The sequence below is a fragment of the Camelus ferus genome, chromosome 24 (genome assembly GCF_009834535.1).
Source record: "Camelus ferus isolate YT-003-E chromosome 24, BCGSAC_Cfer_1.0, whole genome shotgun sequence".
NCBI lineage: Eukaryota > Metazoa > Chordata > Mammalia > Artiodactyla > Camelidae > Camelus > Camelus ferus.
The window spans coordinates 17,989,444-18,013,958 of NC_045719.1; the positions used below are offsets into that span (position 1 = coordinate 17,989,444).

The following is a 24,515-nucleotide window of genomic DNA, read 5'->3' on the forward strand; positions in this document are numbered from 1 at the left end:
CGGCTTTGGGCCTCCATGCTTTGTATGATACGAGCAATTGCCGACTTAAAACTACTCAAGTAAACAAATAGTTTCCATTTGGAATGTCATGAAACTGGAGTCGTTTTATGAAAAGTCCTGTAAAGCCATTAGGCCTGGTAACAGTAACCGTCTTATTCCGGACAGATTAAAATTCATTTTGGTGGTGATATATCTGCCCCTTAAGCTGTTGTGTGTGTGTGTGTGTGTGTGTGTGTGTGTGTGTATCATATATATAAAATCTATTTACAGCATTTGTATATATGTATATAATACATATAATATTTGTTCTGACTGCCCTATTCTCCCTGGTAAGCTGGTTGCCCAGATGACGGTTGCTCCTGTGTGACCTGGATTCCTTTCCACTCACTATTGGACGCCCATCTGGCCACCCACCCATACATGTAGCAGGCTGTGAAAACCACCAAATAAAATCCCTCAAAACACATGTTACGAAAGTTACAAACTCGATTAACAAAAATCCCTTAAATGTTTTTCTCCCTTAAAGTCTACACCCACTTTGTTCTTCTGAAGGCGATTTCGGAATCTCTTTGCTCCCAAATGTACATCTGGGTCTTTTTCCAAGTGTGCATTTTACTTGCTGCTTGTGTCTCCTCTGTTTGCAAAATATGTACTTGAATCGTATCTCCAACTTACGTGTTCAGATTGGATCTCCTCCAGATAAAAAGCAATGCTCTAGAAAGTAGAGGACAAGGAATCTTGGGTTGTACTTATGTATAAAAGAGGACCCAGCTATGCCCTTAATTCATCTTACACACAGATCTTGAGTAGTGCTAAGTGGTGATATATGCCATATATTACACTCTTCTGTCATGTGTCATAGCATATACTCCATCATGTCATATCTCTAGTTTATAATGTCAGGTAGTAATAAGAACCGGGAAGAAAAATTAAGAATATAAATGGGACAGGGAGTGGCAAGGAGGTGCTGTTTTACGTAGGGTAGTTATGGGAAGGCTTCTTGGAGGAGGTGATATTCGGACAGACTTGTGGGATGAGAGAGAGCAATCCAGGCAGCTGTCTGTGGCCAAAATGCTCTAGGTGTAGGAAGAGCTGGCACTGGACACCTTGTTAGGGCCTGTGTCCTCACGCCCCTCCTCACAGGCCCTGCAGGCTCTCAGCTCTGCTGTGTCCCCCTGGAGTGCCCTACACACCACACCGGGAGCCTGAGGCCCTGAGATGGGCTTGTTGAAGGAATCACGGGGGGTCAAATGTGGCTGGGGGTTCCTAGGCAAAGGTCAGGGGGTAGGGAGGCCGGTTTTGTGTGGATACACCACATCCTGTTTATCTAGTCATCTCTTGATGGGCATTTGGATTGCTTCCATTTTTTGGTGATTATGAATAATGTTGCCATGGAATTTGGGGTAGGTTTTCTATGGACACACAGTTTCATTTCTTCCGAGTATCTGCACAGGGGTGGAATTGCTGGGTCATATAGTAGCTCTGTGTTTAACTCTTGAGCAACTGTGTCTTCTCCAGAGCAGCTGAACAGGTTTGTGCTCCCACCAGGGCTGTGTGAGCATTCCAGTGTGGTTTCTCCCCAACACTAGTCATGGTCTGTCTTCCATTCTAGCCATTGTAGTGTCAGGTGGTGTCCCAGCATGGTTTTGATTTGCCTTCCCCTAATGACTCATGGTGTAGAGCATCTTTTCATGGACTTATTGGCTATTTGCCAATAACTTTTTCTAGAAATGTCTATTCCGATCTTTTGTCCATTTTTTATTTGTCTTTTTTGTGTTGAATCATATTTTTATATATTCTGGATACCAGTCCCTTGTCAGACATGATTTGCAAATATTTTCTCCAGTTCTGAGGGTTGTCTTTTTAATCTTGAGAGTATCCTTTGAAACACAGAAGTTTTTAATTTTGATCAAGTCCCATTTATCTATTTTTTTTCCTTTGGGTGCTTATACTTTTGGTATCATATCTAAGAAGTCATTTCCTAATCCAGTTGTGAAAATTTATACTTTGTTTTCTTCTGAGTTTTACAATTTTAGCTGGCATTTTTGGTTTTCAATAGCATTTTTCCAGCTCCCTTTATTTTATATGCATGTCATATGCTTTCCTTTAGTGTTTCTTCACAAAAGGCATAAACCAGTGTTCCTCGTTTGAAAAACAAACCAAACTGCTATTAAAACTGCGCAAATGAGAGCAATCAAAAAAGAGTTTTGTCTACAATTAGTGGTATCATTTATGTAATACCATTGGTTCTACATAAAAAATTTTCTCTGTCTCCTAGTATCTTCTTTCTCATTTCCTGATAACTAAAAATTAGGCACTTCTTTGTCCACTTGATTTCTTTTCCAAAAGTTTTAAGTAATTAGAATCCAGTAATTTTTAATTTGTGTACGAAATAGCTGAAATAATTTGATTTGGGGCTGCTTGTTTGGTGTGTCCCAATTAAATTAAGATTGTATATAATATTGCAAGAGAATATTTCAAAATATTTACTGAGAGAAAACTTCATAAGCATCTTTTTATAAACCATTAAACATGTTATTCATAATATATTCACATCAATTCCATGTAGTCACGAAATCGGTTCCGAAAAAATTGCCAAGCAATATTTCTTCATCCCTTATTCAATTTTCATATGATCTAGAAACTGTGCAATATTTTTCTTAAAATAGTACTTTATCATTCTTCTTATAAAAGTTTTATGTAACCATTTGGAAACACATTAAAACACAAATGAGCAAAAAGGAAAAGTAAGTAATGTGCTCAAATCCCACCCTCTAGACGTAACCTCCATCAGCGAGAAACTGAGCTGAACTTGCATTTTCACTCTTCAGCATCAAAACCCCAAGAACAAAGAACAGTGTCCTTGGCTGGCTGGTTTCTTACTGAAGGTTTGCAGACAGCTGATTTTTGTTCCCCACACCTGAGGTCCTTGCCACCATGGTCTTTTCACTGCAGGTTCCATTCCTTTTTGCTCTTCATGGGTCACCCACCTTACGCGATTCGGGAAGTGAACATAAACAAGTTCTGCAGGATCATCAGCGAGTTCGCACTGGAGTATCGCACCACCAGGGAACGGGTTTTGCAGCAGAAACAGAAACGGGCCAACCACAGGGAGAGAAATAAGACCAGAGGAAAGATGATCACCGATGTAAGTTTCACGAAATCAGTTTCTTTATAACATTTATTCTGAAATTCTGATTAATCATAAAACCTCCCCATTGTTTGAAGGCTGTTCTTTTTTTTTTTTCTTTGACTGTGAAATAAATTTCCTCTTTTAAAAGGCGCTCTTAAACTGCCCCTCTACCATTTCAGTGAAAATCTGAGATATAACAGACGTGGAACGAAGATGTAAATTAAGGATGTGTGGCTGGTGGGGGACTTTAACCCACCACACAGTTCATTTACTTGGTGTGTTATATGGTGCTGGTGACATTCAACGCTTGAGTCTGCTTTCAACCTTTGTGATGTGGGTGGACTTAGAAGAGGAGAAGAAGTAATATAAAATATGATAATGACACAGCATAGGAAGATACATGTACTGATTTGGGAATAGATTCAGGATTTTAATTATCGTAACAATACTGTAACCAATCAGTTGACACCTGGACCACCATTCTAGGCATCTGAATGGAGGAATAATTGATGTGGTTGCTCAAAGACATAATTTGGTGGGCTCTTGGCAGTCCCTTGAGTTAGAGATTATCAGGGTCGGAGGAGAGCCTAGAGGACAGCGAATTCAGCAGGAGTTCCTTGTAGCCCCCTGGGGGGCCCTGCACACTTGAATGCCTCCCCTGCTCCTTGGCTCTTCCCCCATCTCTTCCACCTCACCTCTGAGCCCACCCACTCCAGGGTGCTGTGGGCACTCAGACGGGAGATGCTCCATTAAGTGGAGGGCAAAGCAATGCATGAAGATGCCAGGGACAGACAAAGACATGCAGTGTAGGTGCCTCTTTCTGATGTGCCTTTATGAAACTTAGCCCATCTTTATATATCTGAGAGGCAGTGAGATCCAGGGAATGGAATAGGTAAAGGATTAAGCTATAGGGAATAGCATCGTCCTGGAGGTTGCAAGCCTCTGCTAAACTCAAGTCAGGCAGATTTCTTTGGGGAGGAGTAAAATCCATTAAGAAGGCCTCACTGAGGCTGCCTCCTGTGTCACATGGGCTCTCATGGGTAGGAAAACAGGATACGTGGTTACTCTGCATATTCCCAAGAGGTCTGACCCTCTCGGACACGTTATCTTAGAAATTCTGTTGCAGTCTTTAAGGCATTTCTGAGGAGAACCAGGGACTAGTTGTCTCCACATTCATCCCACCCTTGACTCCTTGTTTCCTTGGAATTTTCTGGACGCTTAGGGAGTGCTCAGATCACTTTTCTGCAGAAAGGCCCCTTTCTGCAGACAGTTCTGAATGCCACTGCCAACAGCCGAGTCTTCCATCTCCTCTCCTGAAGTCTGGGTTCAATTGGATCTTTAAAAGCTTCCTGGAGGACAGCAACTCAGAATGCAAACTGAATCCGCTTGGGCAAACTATGGCCCACGTTTCATTCCAAAGCATTATTTTTTAAAGTTTTAAAAGTGGAGTGCTTATTTTTGTGGGAATGAGACACATTGGAGAGTGAAAAACATAAGCCCAATATGCTTATAGTTATGAAAATACATCAAAATGTCCTGTCAAATTCTTGAGATTTTTTTTTTTACAGTTCCCACTAATTTTTAAATTCTGTCCTTCTCTGAAAATATTCAGCCTTCCTATTTATAAACAGGGGTGAATGTTTCTAGAATTTGACTCCAAAATATTTAAATTCCTATTAAAATCGACAGTGCAGGCTTCTTCAAGTTTAATCCTCATGGTGGTCCCTGTTCTTAGTGGTCCAAGTCGTGCCATTTGTGTAGAAAGCCTGCCATCTGCTGGAAGGTTAGGATATTGACACTTAAAGCGAAATGTACAGCCTTGGGTTTTTCCAGCTCTCAATTCAGCACCCGTTGTGTACCCAGCAAGGCACAGGACACCTAGGAAAATGTGAATGCAGTAAAAGAAAAGCTTGTACCCCAAGGATATCGTGATCTGGCTATAAAACAACATGCATACGCAACTTAGACTGCCGAAAACAAAATAGATGGAGAATCACGGAGCCCTGAGTACCAGAGCTGGAAGCACTTTTTAGAGAAAGCTGTAGTTAAGTCATTTTTGATACAGATGCTGAATAATGAGGATGGAAATGGTTACAATTAAACAGAGATGACTTTAGGAAAGCCAGAGTTTTAAAGACACAGAGAAGTCGGGGTAAAATCTGAATACCCTACGTTGTATTCAGCCCTCATCTGCTTTTGTGTGCCTGTTTCTCGTCTTCTTTCTCTGTTTCTGAATATGCAAGAGGCTTCCTCTGTTACCACCCAGGGGTCCTGCCAGGTAAGGGTCAGTGAGAAACTAATTCATTCCTCATCATCGTGTCCCAAACTAGTTCGAGACAAATTGGGGACCCAGACAAGGCAGCACACGGCCCTTTCTGCTGTCATCGCACTCCAGATGGGCTGTGAGAACTCGGGCTATTGATCCCAGGACTCCCCCATCACAGGGTGGTGGTCGTCCTCTGTGTGACACAAGATCTCTCTCAACCCAGCTTCCACTCCTGGGGAAAGGAAATGCTAGTGACTCGGGGGATACTGAGAGCTAGAGATTTTATATATGCAACACCTTTCACATCTGCTAATTGCTTAAAAAAAAAAGTCAACCATCTGATTAAATAAATGCTTAGATTAGAAAAAGTAGTGGAACAGGACCGTCATCTCTTGTCACAAGGCCATTTGCCTAGAAGCAGTGCGGAGCATGAGAAACTGGAAGCATTTTGTCATTTTGACTCCTAAAGTATAGTCACTTCTGGAAAAGCTGTGTCTGATTTGCTGGCCTGGCTTGTAACCTCAGTGGAAACACAGGTTAAACTGAGGGTTTGTTTAATTTTAAAATTAAGACACTGGCATGAATTTCACCCTCAATTTAGTTTTGAAGAAGGGATATTTTATTTAGTTCCTTAAAGACATTTGTCTGGTGATCATGAGAAGAATGGCCTGTCAGATCAGACAGCCTCCATAAGGGACAGGTAAGACTTTTAAAATAACTTAATTCCATGTTTCTGAGGAAAGAGTAACAGGACCCGTTCTGCCTGGATAGTCGTTCACTCGTCCTACCGGGCCTGTGTGTGGCAGGATTCGCGGGGACCCAGACCCGGCAGCCTGGGCCGGGAGGGGTCCAGCGCCCGGGATAAGAGGAGGAGACAACAGCTGAGGGGTGGAAACAGGCAGGTGGAGGCTGTGAACTTACTGAGGTGCCAATGGCTGGCGGCGGCGGTGGGTTCCACAGGACGTGGCAGGTCCCAGAGTGAGGTCTGCAGTGGTCAGGGGACCAGGTAAGCTGGTTATCCTCCTCCTCAGCGGCCTCAGGAGAGTGTCCTGAGCCCTACAAGCCCCTCCCAACTTGGGGCTTTTGGAGAGAGTGTTCGGACAAGGGCAGGGCCTTGCAGGCAGGGCCCAGCAGCTCCCAGGATCAAGAGGGTGCACCCCAGTTGTGGCAGCCGATTTGTTTGTTTAGACTATGATGCGATATTAATGAGATGGTCTCATCATTGCTGACTCCTGTGCCTTCTGTGAATCCCCTGTCTTTTCCGTCCTGTCCTGTCCTCCGGGGTAGACTGATGAAGAGGATGAAGTCGAGGTAGGACAGTTTATAAACCTGAAGAATGCCACACTTGACCTCCCCAGGTGTGCTGAGAGTCTAACCTGAGCAGCATGACGTGCCAGCCCTGCTCAGGGCTCTAAACCTTGCATGAGTGTTTTCTGGTTGGTTTCCCGGGATCACTAACCTCCTCACACGGGTTCTCATCATGCTGTGTGTCCCAGGGACTGACTTAAGGGCTGACTAGATTTTCCAAGTTGTCCCTGAGTCCCAGGCCCCGTCAAGAGTGGCATGTTCAGCAGATCTCTTCCTACTGTTGGACAAATGGGCAGCGAATTTCCCCTCTAGCCCCCTGTGGAGCCTTTTGGCAACGGAAGTAAGAGAACTGGATTCTGGAATGATCGCGTAAAGAGCCGTCAGAGGAAGCAGGGCAGTGATAAAGAACCAGGCCTGAGAAATGGTCACCAGCCGTGGACAGCCTCTGCCTTGGGCCCATTTCCTTGACTGGCATGCACTGGATCCACTGGGGCCAGTATGTGCAGGGGTGGGATGGGCAGTGTCTGCTCCCGCTGACCCTGGTGCAGATGCCAGAACCAGAGACCAAGGCAGGGCTGCTTGGCCCGAGAGGACGAGGGAGGAGCCGTGCAGATGGTACAGGCCACAGACAATGTCCCGGGCTCTGGCAGCGGGGCTGAGACCCTGGGTGAAGAGAGGAAGCCGGGAGTCTGTGGAGCTGCTCTTTGCCAACGTTACTCTGACTTTTAACTTTTCATCCAGATGCTTGGCATTGGGTACATATGGCCCGATGTTCTAGCAGACCTCTTGCTAAACATATATGCCGGCTCTTTGGCTAGAAATAGAGAATATTGTTGTGCGAGCGTAATGCTTGTGAAAACAACTGGAGGTTTGACACAGCCAACAGGTAGCGAGCGTTGCCAGACGCAGCTGCAGCGTGAATTTCTGTGCCGTGTTCTGATCTGGGCCTTGAGTCAAACCCTTCTGGGGCCTTAGGCAAGTCACTTAATCTTGGAGGGCCTCAGTTTCCTTCTCTGAAAATCCTTCCCAGCTTCTGACATTGTACGATTCGGTGACTGAATCCCGCTTTTAAAATTCTACCATCCTGAGTGATATAGAAGAAAATTCGAACTGCTTTCTGGCACTAAATTAAAAAAGAAAAATCTCACTCTATTTGATTTACAGGTCATATTTCAACTCTCCTATCAGGGCTTTGGTGTTAGAAACAGACTTGGTTTCTGAGTTCTTCCCAGATCGATGTCAGTCGCCCCCAGTGGGTTCCCACTGAGGGAATTTGCAGTGACCCACTCCCATGGAGGGTGGGTGTGGTCCTTCTGGGACCAAGGCTTTTCTTCTGATAAGAGAACTTCCTGGAGATGCAGATGTTTTGTCATTAGTTCCTTGGCCACCATCACTAACGTGACTGCAGAATGCACATAAACAAAAGAGAAACAGGAGAGAAGGCTTTCCTAGGCTAAACGTTTGATGAGCTTGGGGTGGCATCTGGGGAATCATCTCACGCCCTCACCCGCCTTGGTCTTGCAGTCCGGCAAGTTCTCCAGCGGGTCCCCGGCGCCCCCGAGCCAGCCGCAGGGCCTGAGCTACGCCGAGGATGCTGCTGAGCACGAGAACATGAAGGCTGTGCTGAAGACCTCGTCCCCCGCCGTGGAGGACACCACCCCGGCACTGGGCGTCCGCACGCGCAGCCGAGCAAGCCGAGGTAACTCTGGGGTGGCTGCCCCGGGTGTCTGGTCCCCACTGCACAGTACAGGTGACTGTGCACAGGACGTGGCTGCTCAGGGCCGTCCACTCCCCAGGTCACACCCCCCCCACATCACACCCCCCACTCCCCTCTTTGTGACCCACGTTTAATAGCGTCATCTCAAAAATAAGCCACGCTCTCCAAAGCTCAACTTAATTCACACAAGAGGAGCTGGGATTGTAAACAAATCCTGCTGGGTTAAAGCAGAAGTCAGCCAACACTGGCCCCCAGGCCAGATTCAGCCGGCCATTTATTCTCATAAATAAGGTCTTAAAGGAACACAGCCACATTTTCTTGCTTGTGTTGGCTGTAGTGTTTTGCACTGCAATGGCAGAGTTGAGAGGTTGTGACAAGACACCAGCAGGGACCAGACAGCCTACATTTTTACTCTCAGCTGGGATACAGAAAGTTTGCTGACCCTTGGATTAAAATGCTGTCCCTTTCTGCCTTTTAAATCCTTGGAGGCAGAGAGTAAACTAAAACTTCGAGATGGTAAAGACAGATGAGAATTTCCAGGGTTGTTTTATAACTTGGGGGGGATTTTTTATTTTAATTAAGAATTAAGATGCGTTTTTCATCTGAGAATATTTACCCGCGTTTCCCAGGTCTGGTCTGATACCACGTTAACCTTCCTACGTCTCCTCACTGCCTGCAGGATGCAGCCCACACCACTCATGCTGTTGTCAGAGGCCCCCTGTGTCTGGTCCCTTCCTGGCTCCCACACTTGGCTTTTACTTGGTCCCACATCTCGGGCACCTCCCTGCTCTGCACACCCTGTGTCTCCGGGATCCCTGCTTGTGCTCATATGTCCCCTTTTCCTCTGCCTGTTTAGACCCCTGTCACCTCCAGAATCCGCCTCGTCCATGCTCTCCGCCTCACCGTGTACTCCTGAGACCCTAGGTTAAGTCAGCTAAAGATGACGAACTTTATAACCAAAGAGAATGAATTCCCACAGGACAGGGCTTCTCCCCTTGGTGTCTGCTTAGCGCACAGTGTGCGCACAGCTAGAAGAAGCCATGTATTTGTTGTCCAGGTTGGAAAGCTTTAGCATGTAAAGGGGTAGTAATTATAGTGGTAAAACACAGTAAAACTTTATTAGAGTAAAACTTTTTATAGTGGTAAAAATAAGTAAAACTGAACACGCCAGGTAGACTGGACCGTGGGTTTCCTTACACGTCACAGAACCTCAGCAATGAACGAGCGTGGGCAGCGTCCATCAGGCACCGTCCTAGGCTCCAGCGAGCATTTCGGGTTCAGAAGACGTTAGGATGGCAGCCAGAATGCTGGGGTCTGCGGTCCGGAGAAGCCCCTGAGAAGCCCCATAAGTGACTTCTAGCTGGTGCTGCTGCCTCATCTTTTTTTCCCTTTTTCCTTTTTAATTTTGCTCTTAACAACCACGTTGAATATGAAAAACTCACGATGGCAGTAACAACTTCAACATAAACGAAAAAAGCAAAGGCAGTTCCAAGTTTTCTTCAGAGGAGGGGGGTCATGTGGTGCATATGGTTTCTCAGAGTTTCTCATGAACCAGGGGCCGCAAGTTACCATCAAGGAGGCGTCCTGGCCGGGCCTCCAGGCTGTGTTCTAAGACCCCTACGACTTATGTGGAATCCCCAAGTGGAGCTGCACTTCGGGCCTTTTTTTAAATAAATGGCCAAGTGATTTCTTATTTCACAGGAGTACAGTATCACTGAATCTGGTTCCTTCTCCTCTTTAATGCTGGCCATTGCACGGGGCTTTTACCTTGCTGTGCAGCTAAGAATGTTCTGGACGAAGGGCTGCCTCGCTTTACCCTTCCCCAGGGTTCCCCCGACGGAGACACAGATGATAAGTCGAAAAGTCACCCCTCCTACTGCAATCCTGACTCCCAGACTATACCCCGAATACGTGCGTGCATTATTATTACATCAAAGAATCACAGGTTAGGGATCTCTGGGGTTTGGTCTTTACAAACCCTCTGCCTGGTAGGCAGTTTTGGGTATGGAATTAGGAGAAGAAAATTAAATTATGATTTGGCAGTGCAAAGGAAGCCTTTGGGTGACTAACAGTAGACAGAGCTGTGACAAACCACAGCCCTGAGCACTTTACATGGGACATTCTGATTGTCTGCTTTGCTACATGGAAAGAAAGGTGCCCTTGTTAAAAGGCCTCCATTTCTCAGAAAAACCAAGAAGTGATAGGAAAGAAAGACTGTGTAAACAAGACAGAATATAAGATGAGGGAAGAAAATGGAGAAGATCAGAAGGTGAGGAAAATAATACCGTTAAATGCTGAGCAGAAGAGACTGTCAGTCTAGACAAAGCATAAAACAAGGTAAGAATCAAGTAAAACAGCGCTGCGGTGTTGCGGGCGTGAGGCCGGGAATCACTGGTACCCAGAAGACCCAAGACATCCCGTGCAGGAGTCCCTCCGCGCCTCAGCAGCCCTTGCAGTCGTTGTGTGCGAGGCTCACCGTGGCACCAGGGGATCGAGGGTGGCATCAGCACCTGCGCCCTCGTGACCCCAGCCTTTGAGGGTCGTGAGCCCCTGTGCCTTGGTGGACGCAAAGGCAGTACGATGAAAACCACCTTAGGAGATGGAGTGCAGTATCTCTAATGGGACGTAACAAGTTGTGCTAATTTTAAAAGAGAAAATAGAAAACATTCCTGCCTGGAAAGGACAAAGAGGAAAAGACATTCCTGGGTTTGTACAATATGGGTTTATTTTCACGAACTGATGAAAGCGATGAGAAAGGAAGGCTGCTCAGTTTCTCTGCACCCGCAGAGAGACTTCTGCTTCCAGAAAGGAGCAGCCAGCCACCTCGCCTGCTACGATAACCAGAAACTTTAAAAAAAATAACAAACACTTGCAATTAAAATACATCAGAGAACTGTGAAAGGGAAGAGGACCAGGCAAACTAGAATTGTAGGTGAGCTGAGAGCATCTCTTTTAGAGCGTTTGCCGCTTCTGGGCACAGGCTGAGAACGTGCTGTGGACAGAGTGACTTTAGTAAGTAAAGAGAAAGCAGCAGAACTTCGGGTAGTCCTGTGAGCTGGCGTAAGAGTTTGGCGAAGAGGAGCTTCAAATGTTTTCTCCATGGGACATTTGCCGAGTGCTGGGGAAGCGTGGGAAGGGGGTGGCTGAGCCAGGAAGGCTGCAGCGAAGCTCCTACATTGTTGAAGTTCTGAAGGAACAAAGACAAGCTGGAGCGAGCACCTTCAACAAACACATACAGAGAGTTACAGACAAAATGTTTAAAGACAGAGGTGGGCTGATGCACAGCAAAACTGCTCTCTGGCCCCAGCACTCATCAGTCCTGTGCTGTGTCTGCTTAACAGAAAAGGGTAAAGACTAGGGGGGAAATGGCACTGACTTCAGTTTCTGCCTCCTATTAGAAAGCTTGGACCATCCTGAGAAAGCAGAAAAATTCAGCAATTTCCAAAACTCACTTCTGAGAGGAACGTATTTTTAAGGGGTCTCATGATGCTGAAAAAAATAGTCTTTTGATGGGAGCAAGTCGATCAAATTCCCTCGGGTATTAGCAGAAAAAGTAAAATTTCCTGAATTTGTATCTCCCAGCCCTGTAGGTACACTCCCCTTATAAAACAAAACGATTTTTTTAAGTGACCACCACAACAAAGACCTTGTCACCAGGAAACCTCTTTTTGCTATGGCTGCGGGTCTCAAATACATGCAGATGGTAAAGCACTGGAATCCTGGTAGTCCCTTTGCAAAGTGTGAATTACTTATGTATTTAATTCAGTCATATGAATTTTACTAGCAGAAAATTTGACTAAATTATTGCACAGTACATATTTGCAGTAAACTTTCAACCACAAACACATGCCCATAAAGTTTACAGTCTACTGAACTGTGATCAACTTCCCAACTATTTCCATCAATATCCAAACACCAAAAGTTCTGAAAAATCAGTATAGGGGAACTCAAAATTTAAGATTTATATTTATTAACATTTTCTCCCCTGTGGTTTGGGAAAAGCCGGCTGTTCCTCAGCTTTCACTGGACTTTGGTCAGGTTCAGGGTACCTTTGTTCCATAAACAGAGTTTGAAAGCACTTGCTGACAGGCTTTTCATGTGGTGTGTTTATTACAAAGAGAAGTGTAGGTAAAGGAAGCTCACAATTTTGAGCACATTGTACGTATTTTTTCTTACAGAAGCATAATTCCCATCTTACAGAAGAGATTTCACCAGGAAGTTGATCAATTACAAAGGCACTGTTCTTGACATATTAAAATAGCATTCAGTTCTGACTGATGTGACTTGGGAACCCATGTTTTTGTGGTACTTTCTTCTTGCTGGTCTATAAACAGATGCTTTTATGCCGGACGTGGACTGTCTTAACATACAGCTATTTATAGACATATTTTTTCTGGTCAGATGAATGTACCAAAGAAAAAGTCATCTTAATTCCCCTTTGCTGATTGAAGAGGGCAGTCCTGTTATGTTTTTTAAAGGCTAGGTGATCCAAAGGTAAACCATAGGTTACAAAATCCATTGATTTTTTACTTAACTGGGTAAGAAGTTAGGGTTAGTTGACATTTACTAGGCACATACAACCATAGAGAGCTGACTTAACAGATGTCTCTGGACGTTGCTGGATGCACATCCCTGGGGATCTGATGTGCCCAGCAGTGTACGGTGTGGGGAGTCTGCCCGCCCGCCATCACAGGACCTGGCAGATGGAGGCACATCCAGGAATCTAAAGTCAGAGGACAGTGAGAGATGAGAACACAGCTGTGTGACTTCAGCGCCCCAGCTGTGATTTGTGGGAGGTCAGAGCCTGGAAGGTGACAGTCCCAGGTCACTGCGGTGCCCCTGTGATGGGGATGGGGGAGTCCTCTGGATGCATCAGGCTCGACCCTGACTCTGGCCTCGGCTGTGCTGCTGACCAAGCTCCGCTGCAGCAGGAGCAATGCTGCGTTTCCCTTCTCCCTGAGTACCTGGTCCTCTCTGGTTGTTTGATTCTTCAGGATCCGCTAGTTCGTGGACTATGGGGATGGATGACTCGCCTAACGTCACAGATGATGCGGCTGACGAGATCATGGACCGCATCGTCAAGTCGGCCACCCAAGTGCCCAGTCAGCGCGTGGTGCCGCGGGAGAGGAAGCGCTCCCGGGCCAACCGGAAGTCTCGTAAGTGCCTTGGGGTTAGGGTGCAGGGCCTGCAGGGATCGGCCCTCCAGCTCTTTGACCAGGAAGGACAGGGACTCAGAGGCGGGCTCCAGTGAATTGTCAGTGGTGCGTGGAGGGCCCACCTGTGCTGGTCAACAATAAGTTTCATGCGGGACAGTCACCATCGGCCATTGGGGAAGAGGGGCGCTCCAGCCACCTGTCCAGTGCATTTGCCATTTCTGGCTAGGCCTTCCTCAAGTCCCACTTTGTCCGCAGGGAGTCCTGAAAGTCCACTAGCTGACTCTGGTGGACAGGGCTGGGCGCACTGGGGCCCGTGGTCACGTGCTGCCCCGGATGCTTTGCTCAGACCCTATTTCTGTCCCTTACGCAGCATTAGGGGCTATTTTCTGGGCTGGAGACTATTTCTCCAGGGGTTCACTGCTGTCCGTGAACATGTTGAAGGTGAAACCAGGGGTAGCAAGTGATTTTATGGTCAATAGGATGGTTAAAATAGTTAATGTTAAAATAATAGTTAGGGTTTACATTGTTAATGCTAGCCTAGGTTGACCAGTTTTTAGTTTTTGTTTTTTCCTACCAAGTAGGGGATTCACCTAAATCGAAGCTACTTATTTTCCCCTTTAGTGTCAGCCCGGTTGCCTCCCCATTTCCTGGCTCCCAGAAGTGAAAGACGAGTGACTGTCAGCAGGCAGGCGTTCCCTAAGAGCTCAGACTCAGAGACCCCCCACATGGTGCCACCCTCGAGATTCACGCAGGAGGTGGTTGAGTTTGGGGCTGCATCCTTCGGACCCCATGGTTCTGTTTGACCCGTTGACATGCTTGTTTCCAGGGTAAAGGGCAGGAAACCAAATTGCTGCAGTCTGTCTGACTCTGCTCCTTTTATATCATTAGCTTTAGATTCTAATAGGAATTTTTCCCCAGAAAGGAAGGTACCACTTGACAACTCCTCCAGGGAGAAACAGGGCTTCTTAAACCATGGAGTCTGCGGGACGGGGGCCATGATTCTCATGCTGTAAGATGGGTGGCTGAGAGTCTGTTTTTGTATACTTCTAGATGACGACCATCCTGCTGGTGTACACTTTGAGTAAGTTCTTGAGTGGTGGCTCCCAGCCATAGCCACACATTAGAACCTTCAGAGCTTTAAAAATTCCGGGCGTCTGGGCTATACCCAAGCCGACCAGCCTCAGAGCCTCTGGGGTGGGGCCCTGCCTGTGCCCCTCGGGTGATTAGTGGCATAAGGAGAAGGACTCTGAGTCCACTCTGTGTGCCCCCTGCCACATTCCCTCCATTTTTCAAATGGAAAACTATCCTTCAGGATGACTGGCTTTTTACATCTGCAGGAGTATGTCTGGGGGCTCCAACATCAGTGTCTAAGAACTTATCAATATCTAAGACCTTTACGTTAATTTTTTCCAACAGCTTACTATTTCCTAGTGCCGCTGCGAATTCTTTGCCATTCTCTGGTGCAACCGTGTAAGAACTTGGCTAGGGACTTGCTACGAAAGTTGTCCCTTGGACAATATGGGCATCTCCTGGAGGCTGGTTAGAAATGCATATTCATGGGGCCTTCTCCAGGGCAACTGATTCAGAATCTGCATTTAACAAGATCTCCAGGCGTCCTGTGTATAATAAGTTGGAGCTACGGCAAGGGGAGGTGAAGGGGATGAGGCCAGGAATGGAACTGCAGGATCCTCAGGTGTGCACATCTTCGGGGGCAGAGTCTTCTCCAAAGGGGTGAGGTTAACCCACACCCCTCCACACTGCATGCTGAATCTCAGGTTTGCTCCAGGCCAGGCCAGCAGTTCCCTTTTTACCTGTCTGAAGGGTGTGAAAGAGAATTCCTTATGGCTTTCACTGACTTTTCCCTGCACACCAGGAAGGCTGACCCTCTTGTGATTTGCATCTCTTCTTTTGTATACGGCTTGTCCATTTCTCTTGCTCTTTTTTCCTAAGAAATCTCTTTCTTAAAGAGCATTTTTTAATTTTAACTTTTTAACTGAAGTATAGTTGATTTACAATGTTTCAGGTGTGCAGCAAAGTGATTCAGCTCTATGTACATACAAGTATGTATTCTTTTTCAGATTCTTTTCCATTATAGGTAATTACAAGATTTTGAATATAGTTCCCTGTGCTGCACAGCAGGTCCTTGTTGTTTATCTCTTCTATATATAGTAGTGTGCTAAATAATTCTTTTAATGAAACTTATGAAAGGCTTTTTGAAGTCTCAAGTGGATTATCTGCAGTATTTGCCTTCTGTTGCCATCCTATTATTTACTTCAACGAACTGACAACCAAATGGCAGAATCCTTGCACCAGTTAGCTCCTGGTCTTCCTACAGTGGGCAGCCTCAGTGCAAGAGTCTCTACTGGGAAGAGCCAGGCAAAGCAGGTTGGGGAGCAGGGAGGTCAGACCCAGGTAGAAGGGCAGAGAAAGGCTTCTAGACCCAAACGAAGGAGGGCAGGGTTGGGCCAGAGACCACAGAAAAGGAGGCTGCATGAGACAGTGGCCTGGCCAGTCCAAGAGGCCCAGGGTATGTCCTCTTCCTGTAAGTTACACATCTGTGTTAGCCAAGAGTGCTGGCTCCGCCCTCTGGTCTAGAGAGAACCAGATTCTTAGACACATAATGTCACTGGGAACAATAGCACGGTCATAATTAATTTTCCTCTCCCAGTCTGGCCAGAGAGATATTTTGCCTGTTTTTGTGGTTGACATAAAATAATTTCCTGTGGTATCGTTTCCATTCCAATCTTATGCAAAGCAGCCCTATATCCTTTTTCATTTAGCCAAACACATTTTATCCTGTGATGCAGTTACTACAACAAATACAGCAGAGAATGTGTTTATCTTTAGCAGGTTTAATTTATTACTCATGGTACCATCAACAGACATTTAAGAGGGGGAAAGTTACTTTGATTTCTGTTATAAAGGGATGGTAAATTCCAGCTTTCCATAAGAAGTTAAGGAATGAGGGAAAAAAAAAAAAACGATCTGCAAAATCAGTGTGAAGTTTCGGGGTAGGGCCTCACCCTGAAATAATGCTGCATTTGATCTGATTGTTTAATGGCGGCGATGAGGCAAGGGGGTCACGAATAACCAACATACTTGGGTTGTAACTCATTGGGCTAAAGATAATAATAGTCCAGCTATGGCAGGAAACCAAACAGAATCCAGCCCGTCACCTCGAAATTTATGACCTGCAAGCCCCTCGAGCGAGAATCCTCTGCGATAATGAAACATCTGCTTTCATGTCTGATGCTGGTGGCTAGGCCCACACCTGCCAGATGTCCTGCTTAAAGCGTGAAACGTGCGGCCGGTTAGGAGCACGCTGAGGGCATCTGAGTCGATTCCCAGGTTCCCGGGCTCAGCTCTGCTGCCTCTCCAGCAGGTGCCATCAGGGTCTCACTACGTGAAATGTTCCCAATTGTCCGGTTGATTCCTAGCCTGGGAATCGTTGCCGCGTTGAATCCCCTAGATCCCAGCCAGGGCTCTCGTGGAACTGGCTGGTGGAGATGGGCGACTGGAGCGCGTCCTCCGAGCTGTCAGCTTTTCCTTATATTGGCTTCTCTTTTCGTCATATTGGGGCAAGTACTTTGTCCTGGGGTTGCTTGTTCTCTTGGGCCTCCCGGATGTTGGCCTTCCCTAGAAAGCCCTGAAAGCTGCCTGGCATGCGGGGTCCCCCTCTGCGTGCGATTCTACAGGACCGGCCTGGGGGCTGGGGAGGAAAAGGGCTCCTCCCTTGCGTTCCTTGCATTGGGACCCATCACTGGAAGAGGGTCCCCGCCCAGCTGGCTGCCCGCTTGTGGCCACTTGCTCAGACTGTCCCAGACCAGAGGGAGGATTAGGGACTTTTTCCTGGGGGAGCCGAAGTCCTGTCAGGTTGAGAGAGGCCGGTCGCCCCCACTTCTGCTGAGTTTCTCTCCAGGAGGGAGTCTGGGCCGCACCTGTGACGTGACCATGGAGTTTGGGGCTCAGGGCTCTGTGTCTATAAAAATGTGATCACTTAGATGTCACCTACAAGTAATCCAGCAGTTTCTCAGGAAGATAAGGTTGGTCGCCCCTGTGAGAACAGTTTCTCATTGGGAAGGGCCAGAAGTCTGATCCTGGGGGCCACTGGGAAAGGAACCCAGAACTCTGACTTGGTTTCCTGCTTTGAGTCTCACCCTGCCTCCCATGAAGCGTCAGCATGTTTCTCCAAAGGCACATGACATAGTTCACGTGGATCGGACGTAACTAAAATCTCATTTTACAGAATACTGAGGGATGTTGCCATGCTCTCTGTTCAACAGAATTCCATGGAGAAGGAGAATGAACACATCTTAAAAAATGATTGAGTCGTTCAGGGAAGACAGGAGACGTGCCTCACAAAATGTTAGATTCAGCCCTGGATCTGATCAGTGCTCAGCTTAGTTCAGCTGTCTCTGCTTTCCCAAAATGGTATTTGAAAATGTCCAGGAATTTTCCCACTAATCCCATTAAGAAACATTTCCCTGCATGTTATTTAAATAGGACTAACCTACTTACTAATTTTATATTCTTTTATAAGGCAAGCTAAGAATGCAGTGGGCCAGTGGCTTTAAAACTAATGCTCTTAGAATACAGGAAAATCAGATGTGAATGGAAAAGACTAAAGTTTCTTAATCAAATTTTTGTCTTCTCAGCATCATTCCCATTTACTCAGCACTTACTTATTCTTAGAGCTCATGAAGGCTGGACTGATCCCTCCCCTAATGACAGCTAAGGATAGGACCATGTGGATAGGACACAGGACGGGAAGATACAGAAGTCCAAGAGAAGCAAAAGTCTCTTCCCTAAGCCCAGGTGGAGATTAACTGCACTTTAGTGAGCCACCTAAGGGCTTCTGCCTCTTGGGAGAAATGCCACCACCACCAGTGCCCATTTCAGGCCGCAGGAATAGAATGACCAGAACAGGAAGGAGTGACCGTGGCTCTCTGATTCCCTGGAGCCTAAGCCTATGGTGGGTTTCAAGCCCCTCTCACTAGAAAAGGAAGATGGGGAAGTGAGGAAGGCATTTTCAGCCCGCCCTCTGCATCAGGAGTGTCTTGGAGGCAGGGGCGGCTGGGCACAGGGAAGGAACTTCAAAGGGGTTTGCGGGGGGAGTGGGCTGGGAGCCATAATTAGAGTCTGGGAACTAGGGGGAGAAATGAGGCCCAAATCAGGACAGACTCCAGATCGCTGTGGGCTCTGGAGGCAGGTCCAGAACAAAGGCTGACAGGCCTCACACCCAAGCCCGTGAGGGTGGAAACAGCTCCGTGCTCTGCGGCAGGGCCAGGCCAGTGGCCAGGACTCTGATGTGGCAAGGAGAAGTCCTGGGGCTTAGAGAGGTGAGCTCAGAAGTGTTCCACTGCCCTGAATGGGTCTCTGGTGGTTTCGCATTCGGACAGATCGCCCTCCCAGATTGGGAGCTAGCACATCGGAGATGGACACTGGCTGGTGTGTCCTCCACCACGTCTGTCTGGGTGCCAGGCACCCATCTGATTCAGATTGGAGGTTCAAGAGGAGGGAGGATCCGTCAAATAGAGGAATCTGAGAATTTGTCTGTCCTGCCTCTGAGAGCTGTTCTAAGGGCAAAGCAGAGGGGTTTCTCGTTCGGGTGCTTTGGAAAGTGTTGGGCCTCAGACGTCGAGTTTAAATCAACCAGGTTTGGGAACCTTGGTTTCCTATTGGCGCTACTCCAAGTTTTATTTTTTTAGCTATTTATTTTGGAAGGATTTTAGACTTAACCAAAAAAAGTTACAAAAATAGCACAGAGTTGCCTTATATCTGTCACCCAGGTTCCCTTCATGTTAGCGCCCTGCGCCCTGTAGGGCAGTATGTCAAAAACCTGATTCAACTCTTAACTCAACTGTGGGCGTGACTCCGGTTTCACCCGTTTTCCCACCGATGCCCTTTTTCTGTTCCATGATCCCACCCAGGGTCCCCCGTCGTGTTGACTCATCACGTCTCCTTAGTCTCCTCTGATCTGTGGAGGACCTTTCATGATGGTGACACTTTTGAAAAGCACACAGCAGTTATTTTGTAGAATGCTGTCAATTTGAGAAACGGCTGCTTTTAATGGACAGGATTTTACATGAAAAAAAAAAAAAGGATGGAGAGTGCAAATAAGCAAAATAACCCAAATGGTTAAGTAAGACGTCTTCAAGTTCTGATAAGAGTCCCTGTCACCTTAGACACACGGCTCTCAATATACTCAGTAGGAAAATCTTTAGAATCTTAGGGATTCCAAAAAAACCCCAGTTTATTTCCAAATTGCTTAACATTATGTGCAAAATAATGAAAAACTGTCAGCGATCCACAGGTGAAAGAACACATGTGGGTTTCCGTCACAGGGAAGGAAGACTCGGTGCATTCGCCATCAGTGTGGAAGCTGCTCAGAGCAGGTGCTGCCGGGCTCGTCAGGGCACCGCGGTTTCCAGGGTGGGCTGTGAGTCCAGCGTCCCAGCTCGAGTCTTTCTCTACCACTCACTGTGTGTGCACAGGCTGGAGACTTGATCTCTCTGTGCCACGGTCGCTTGCTCAGTGGGGACATGATCTCGGTAACCATCCCAGAGGGTTTGAAGGAAATAAGCCATGGTAGTGCTCAGGAAATGACAGCCACTGTTACTGTCAGATGTGACTCATCTTAGCCAGGGGTCACCGGAGGCACTTTGTAGGATTCAAAGATTTTTTTTCAATTTAAAAGGAGAGGGGAAAAGAAATAACTTAGGGTTTTCCCCTGAGTCCCCAGCTGCCGTGTGCTGCACGTTGACAGCAGAGGCACCCCCGTGTCAGATCCCACCACTGGCACTGCGGCATCCTGAGAGCTGTCACAGGGCGTGGGGCGTCGAGTGACCGCTGCTGCCAGCGAAGTGACCCACGCCGTCTATGGAAGGGCTGCGAGGCAGACAGGGGTAAACATTTCCACGGTCTGTTCTCTGTTAAGCAGCTGCGGGGAGGGGGGGCGGTCACATGTGACAGACTGGGGGAGCCATCAGAGCGGTCAAGCGGGAGGCAGGAGTGGGCAGTGGGGAGGGGCCCAGATGTTCCCTTATCAGATGTCAGCCAGCCCCTCACCCCCTGTCCGCCAGCACTGGAGAGGGCCCCCTGTTTGATGGAAGTCTCGTTTCTCTTGTGCTGGTTTCATCTCCTGCCAGCCCCGGCATGCTGGTGCCCTCCTCTTATGTCCTCAGCCTGGTTTTGCTTTCTGGAAACTTACCGAATGAGAGCTCGCTCCCTGTGCCCACAGGGTCTGCCGCCCTGCATGGTTCCCCTCACTCTGGGTCCCCGTTGGCCCCCAGCTTCCTTGATGCATCACTCAGCTCAGGGTGGAGGCTCAGGTAACAGTTTGTGGAATAAACGAGTGAACTGACCAGCAGGCATTTGGACGAGCAGACTCTGAAAGAGGCCCTGTCCAGGCGTGACTTGACTCTTGAATCAGGGTACAAAGCTAATTTCAACTGATTGCTTTCATTTCACACCTTCTTCCAACTGGTCATGTGAAAGAGCTTTGAGACTTTAACAAAGGAAGGGTTTGAAATTCTCAAGGTCCTTTTCAGGGTTAATATGTTTCTGGGAGAATTGATCTGAATTGTCATGAAGGCCCACAGAACGTAGGATTCCATAAATCAGGTGGATTTTCCTATGCTAGACACATGCAGCAAGCAGAGGGACCTGATTATGCTGGCTTCTCCCCACACACAGAAGCCCAAGCAGGAGCAGGGAGGAGGGTCCCCAGGGGTCTAGCCCGTCCGAACTGCAAGTAGACCATGAGGCCGAGGGCGTCGCCTCCGGGCCATCAGGCAGCAGGGCTGGTGCAGCACCACTGAGCTTTGTTCTGTTCTCTGAGCTGGTCCCAGACAGGCTGGCCCAACGCCCGTGTGGATAAGGAGATCACTGCCCTTGCTATAAGGTGCCAGGGTCCTTACTCAAGTGTTTACATGAGCTGCACACGACAGTTACAGGACTAAAGCAAACGTGTGAACAGAACTGCTAAAGGAGCATCTTTCAGTGCCCACCCGTTTGTCTTCTGTGGTCATTGGGCAGGCACGTACACCTGAGGGCTCAAAGCTGTGACCCACAGATGTCCACGTCACCTCCTGGGGCTCAGGAAACGTGAGGTGCCCTCCTAGTGCAGCCTGGACTACTTCTGGCAGAATTTTGCATCTTGGCTAAGAGGTCTCAGCAGTCCTTGTCAAGGATGAGAAATATTTCATCTTGTTTTCTGCCATTAAAATTGCTCTCTTTCTTTAACAAACACTGGAAGGAGTGTTTAAGGAACATAAAGGGTATTACGAAGTAGTATTTTCATTGCTGCCCCATAGAACGAATTCCATTACTCAGTTCAATGCAATCTGCCTCCAGCCACGGCTCTGGAGCCAGACGTTTTGTCTGGATGAGTTAGAGACTCAGCCTGGAGCCCAGGGGGCCCGGGTGCGGGCGGGTGAGCTCGCGCAGCAGCAGCTGCAGACGGCCGGGTGGCTCTGGGACCCAGAGCTTGGCTTGGAAATACAGTAGTGTGCGGTGGCACGGTCTGGGGGTACCCCTCCCCACAGAGCTCTGTGCCTCTGTAAAAACCTACACTTACTGCCTGTGAATCTTCTCCAAGAACGTCCTCAAAGAGTTAAAGTGCTGAGCACAAAGTAGGTTTTCCATGAAGTATGTGTTGGTTGACTGACTGATGGGATTAGGTGTTGAACCCTTTAAAACTGCTGATTCCTGGGAGAGAAGAATGTATTTATTAAGAGACATTAGCCACTTTTATTCCACCATAGGCATGGCGTTTTCAGATCCTTTGCTCATGGGCTAAGTGGGCTTCTGCCTGGGGAAGGCATTGAATATGGGTGTTGCCTGCAGACACATGGGGTGGGGCCCTCGCCTCTGGGGAGGCCTCAGGGGACACAGGCTCCCTTGTCGTAGAGCTGGTGTGGGGAACTGGGTCTGGCAAGGAAGGTGGGAAAACCCCAAGGGGGAGCTTTGCTTTCTCCCCATTCTGATCCAGGGCCTTCCCTGGTGATCTCAGGGACTCCAGCTGTTTGAGGATTTAGGGTAGATGGCAGATCTAGAATACATTTCTTCTGAAGATAGAACAAATACCCAAAACTCTGTATGGCTGTCATGCAGAGTAGGCCAAACGCAATTTATCAGACAAGGAAAAAGTAATTAGGCAGCCTTTCAAGTGAAAGGACTAGTCTTGGAAGGGGCAGCTGCCTCACCATTCAGCCTTATCCAGCCTGTATTTTGACACTGAAATTGATCGACGCTAAACAATGGAAAATCCATAATGTCGGGCTGTGCATAAGCCAATTCCAAGTCAGTTAAACATGAGTGTTCCTCCAGCTGCCAGCTGTAAACCTCAGGGGGGTGGCTGGTCCTCCTTGAGCCTTGTGTGTTTCACAGAGAACATCCACCAAGTCCACGCAGACGTTTGGCGGTTTGCTCCTTGGCCTCCCGTCCACAAGGGGTCACTGGTTATTCTCTGTAGATGCCCTCTGATGACTTAAGACATAAGACCCCAGTGCTTGTGGAGAGCTCACCCCGACGGCTCCCCCTTGCGCTGGGCTCTGTTAACGCCTTGTTCAGTGAGGCCACGGGCTCTTTGGCATGGCCCTGCAGATCTGTGGGATTCTCTTACCTAATTTGCATCGCTGGCGCCTGCATTTTCCTGTGCTCTGTAGTTCCTTTTCCAGCTCTGATCCGCCCCGTAGGCTGAGCTCTCAACCCGCCATTTGCATTTTGCAATTTGCACCATTTCTCAGACACCTCGTAAATGTGGACCTCTCCTCCCTTCTCCCCTCTTACAAGGCCCCCTCTCTACCTGGCTCTCCAGGTCGGCACCTTGTCATCCTCAGGTCAGCCTCTTGCAGCTCCTAGGTTTGTCCTGCCCTGGCCGCCGGCCAGCCAGCGCGCGTCAGCAGGAGCAGGACAGGGCCGGGTGTCCGGGGACGCTGTGCCTGCTCCGGGAGGCCTTGGGGCAGGGGGGCCCGTGGACAGACAGCCGGATGCCTGGCTGCTAACACCGCCTTCTCTTCTCACCCCTTTGACTCTGATGTGCTGGCACCACCGCAGTGCGGAGGACCCTGAAGAGCGGCCTGACTCCGGAGGAAGCCCGAGCCCTGGGCCTGGTGGGCACCTCGGAGCTGCAGCTGTGACCCCCGGGGTGCCCTGAGGCGGGTGCCCACCTGGACTGCAAGCTCCTGCTGGAAGGAGCCCCTCCGGTGGGAGGTGAGGAGACTGCATGAACACCTGAGGTTCTGAAAGTCACACCTGCGTCTGGGTGTCACCATGTGGCTGGTGTCACCGCGTGGCTGGTGTCGCTTGCTGGGCCCTGACATGGACCTCAGAGTCTCCCTCGTGCCCTTTCTTCATCGTGTCAGCTGTGTTTCTCTTGTTTCCTTGACACCCGGTTTAGTAGTTCCAAAGCGTGACACCTTTTCTGTGCAGGGAACAGCCCCTTTAAGGAGCAGGTCACTTCTGTCACGGCTACTGTGGTCACGAGGCAGTTTGTTTACGTTTGCAGACGGGGGCTCTCCACAACACCAAACTATCCAGATGTAAACTCCCAAATTGTACACAAAGGAAAGCACAGATTGTTTACCAGTTGTGGATTTTAGATGTACTAAATGTTTATACAAATTCATAAATGTACACCATATTTCAGATAATAAATAAACAGAGTTTAATGCCGTAACTGAAACTTTCATTCTCCTGGTGTAGGACCTGAAACAGCCCCACAGGCTCGCCTCCCGAATCAGCAAAACCTCTTCTCGGGTTCGTCAGGACCCTGGCTCGGAATGGCCTCTAGGTCCTTTGGCTTTCCTTTTTTTTTTTTTTTTTTTTTTTTTTGGTTAATAGAGTGAGAAGCCCTGACTGTGCTCCTTGTAATTCCTGATTAATTAGGCATCCGGCTGTGTGGCAGGGCACCTTAGGAATAACCCCATGGAT

At 47.9% G+C, this 24,515-nt stretch overlaps 1 protein-coding gene across 13 annotated transcripts in view; it reads left to right on the top strand.

The window, feature by feature from the left end:
* FHOD3 (formin homology 2 domain containing 3) overlaps positions 1 to 24,261 on the top strand; it is a 411,926-nt gene extending 387,665 nt beyond the window's left edge. For 8 of the 13 annotated variants that reach the window (XM_032467256.1, XM_032467258.1, XM_032467261.1 and 5 more), the window contains 5 exons: positions 2,956 to 3,148; positions 6,687 to 6,710; positions 8,232 to 8,406; positions 13,419 to 13,580; positions 23,640 to 24,261. In XM_032467256.1, the coding sequence (XP_032323147.1) occupies positions 2,956 to 3,148; positions 6,687 to 6,710; positions 8,232 to 8,406; positions 13,419 to 13,580; positions 23,640 to 23,722 (637 nt within the window). In that variant the 3' untranslated portion in view covers positions 23,723 to 24,261. The remainder of the gene's footprint in view (positions 1 to 2,955; positions 3,149 to 6,686; positions 6,711 to 8,231; positions 8,407 to 13,418; positions 13,581 to 23,639) is intronic. The other 5 variants (XM_032467257.1, XM_032467263.1, XM_032467265.1 and 2 more) reach the window with 2 other exon arrangements.
* The last annotated feature ends 254 nt before the right edge of the window (positions 24,262 to 24,515 follow it).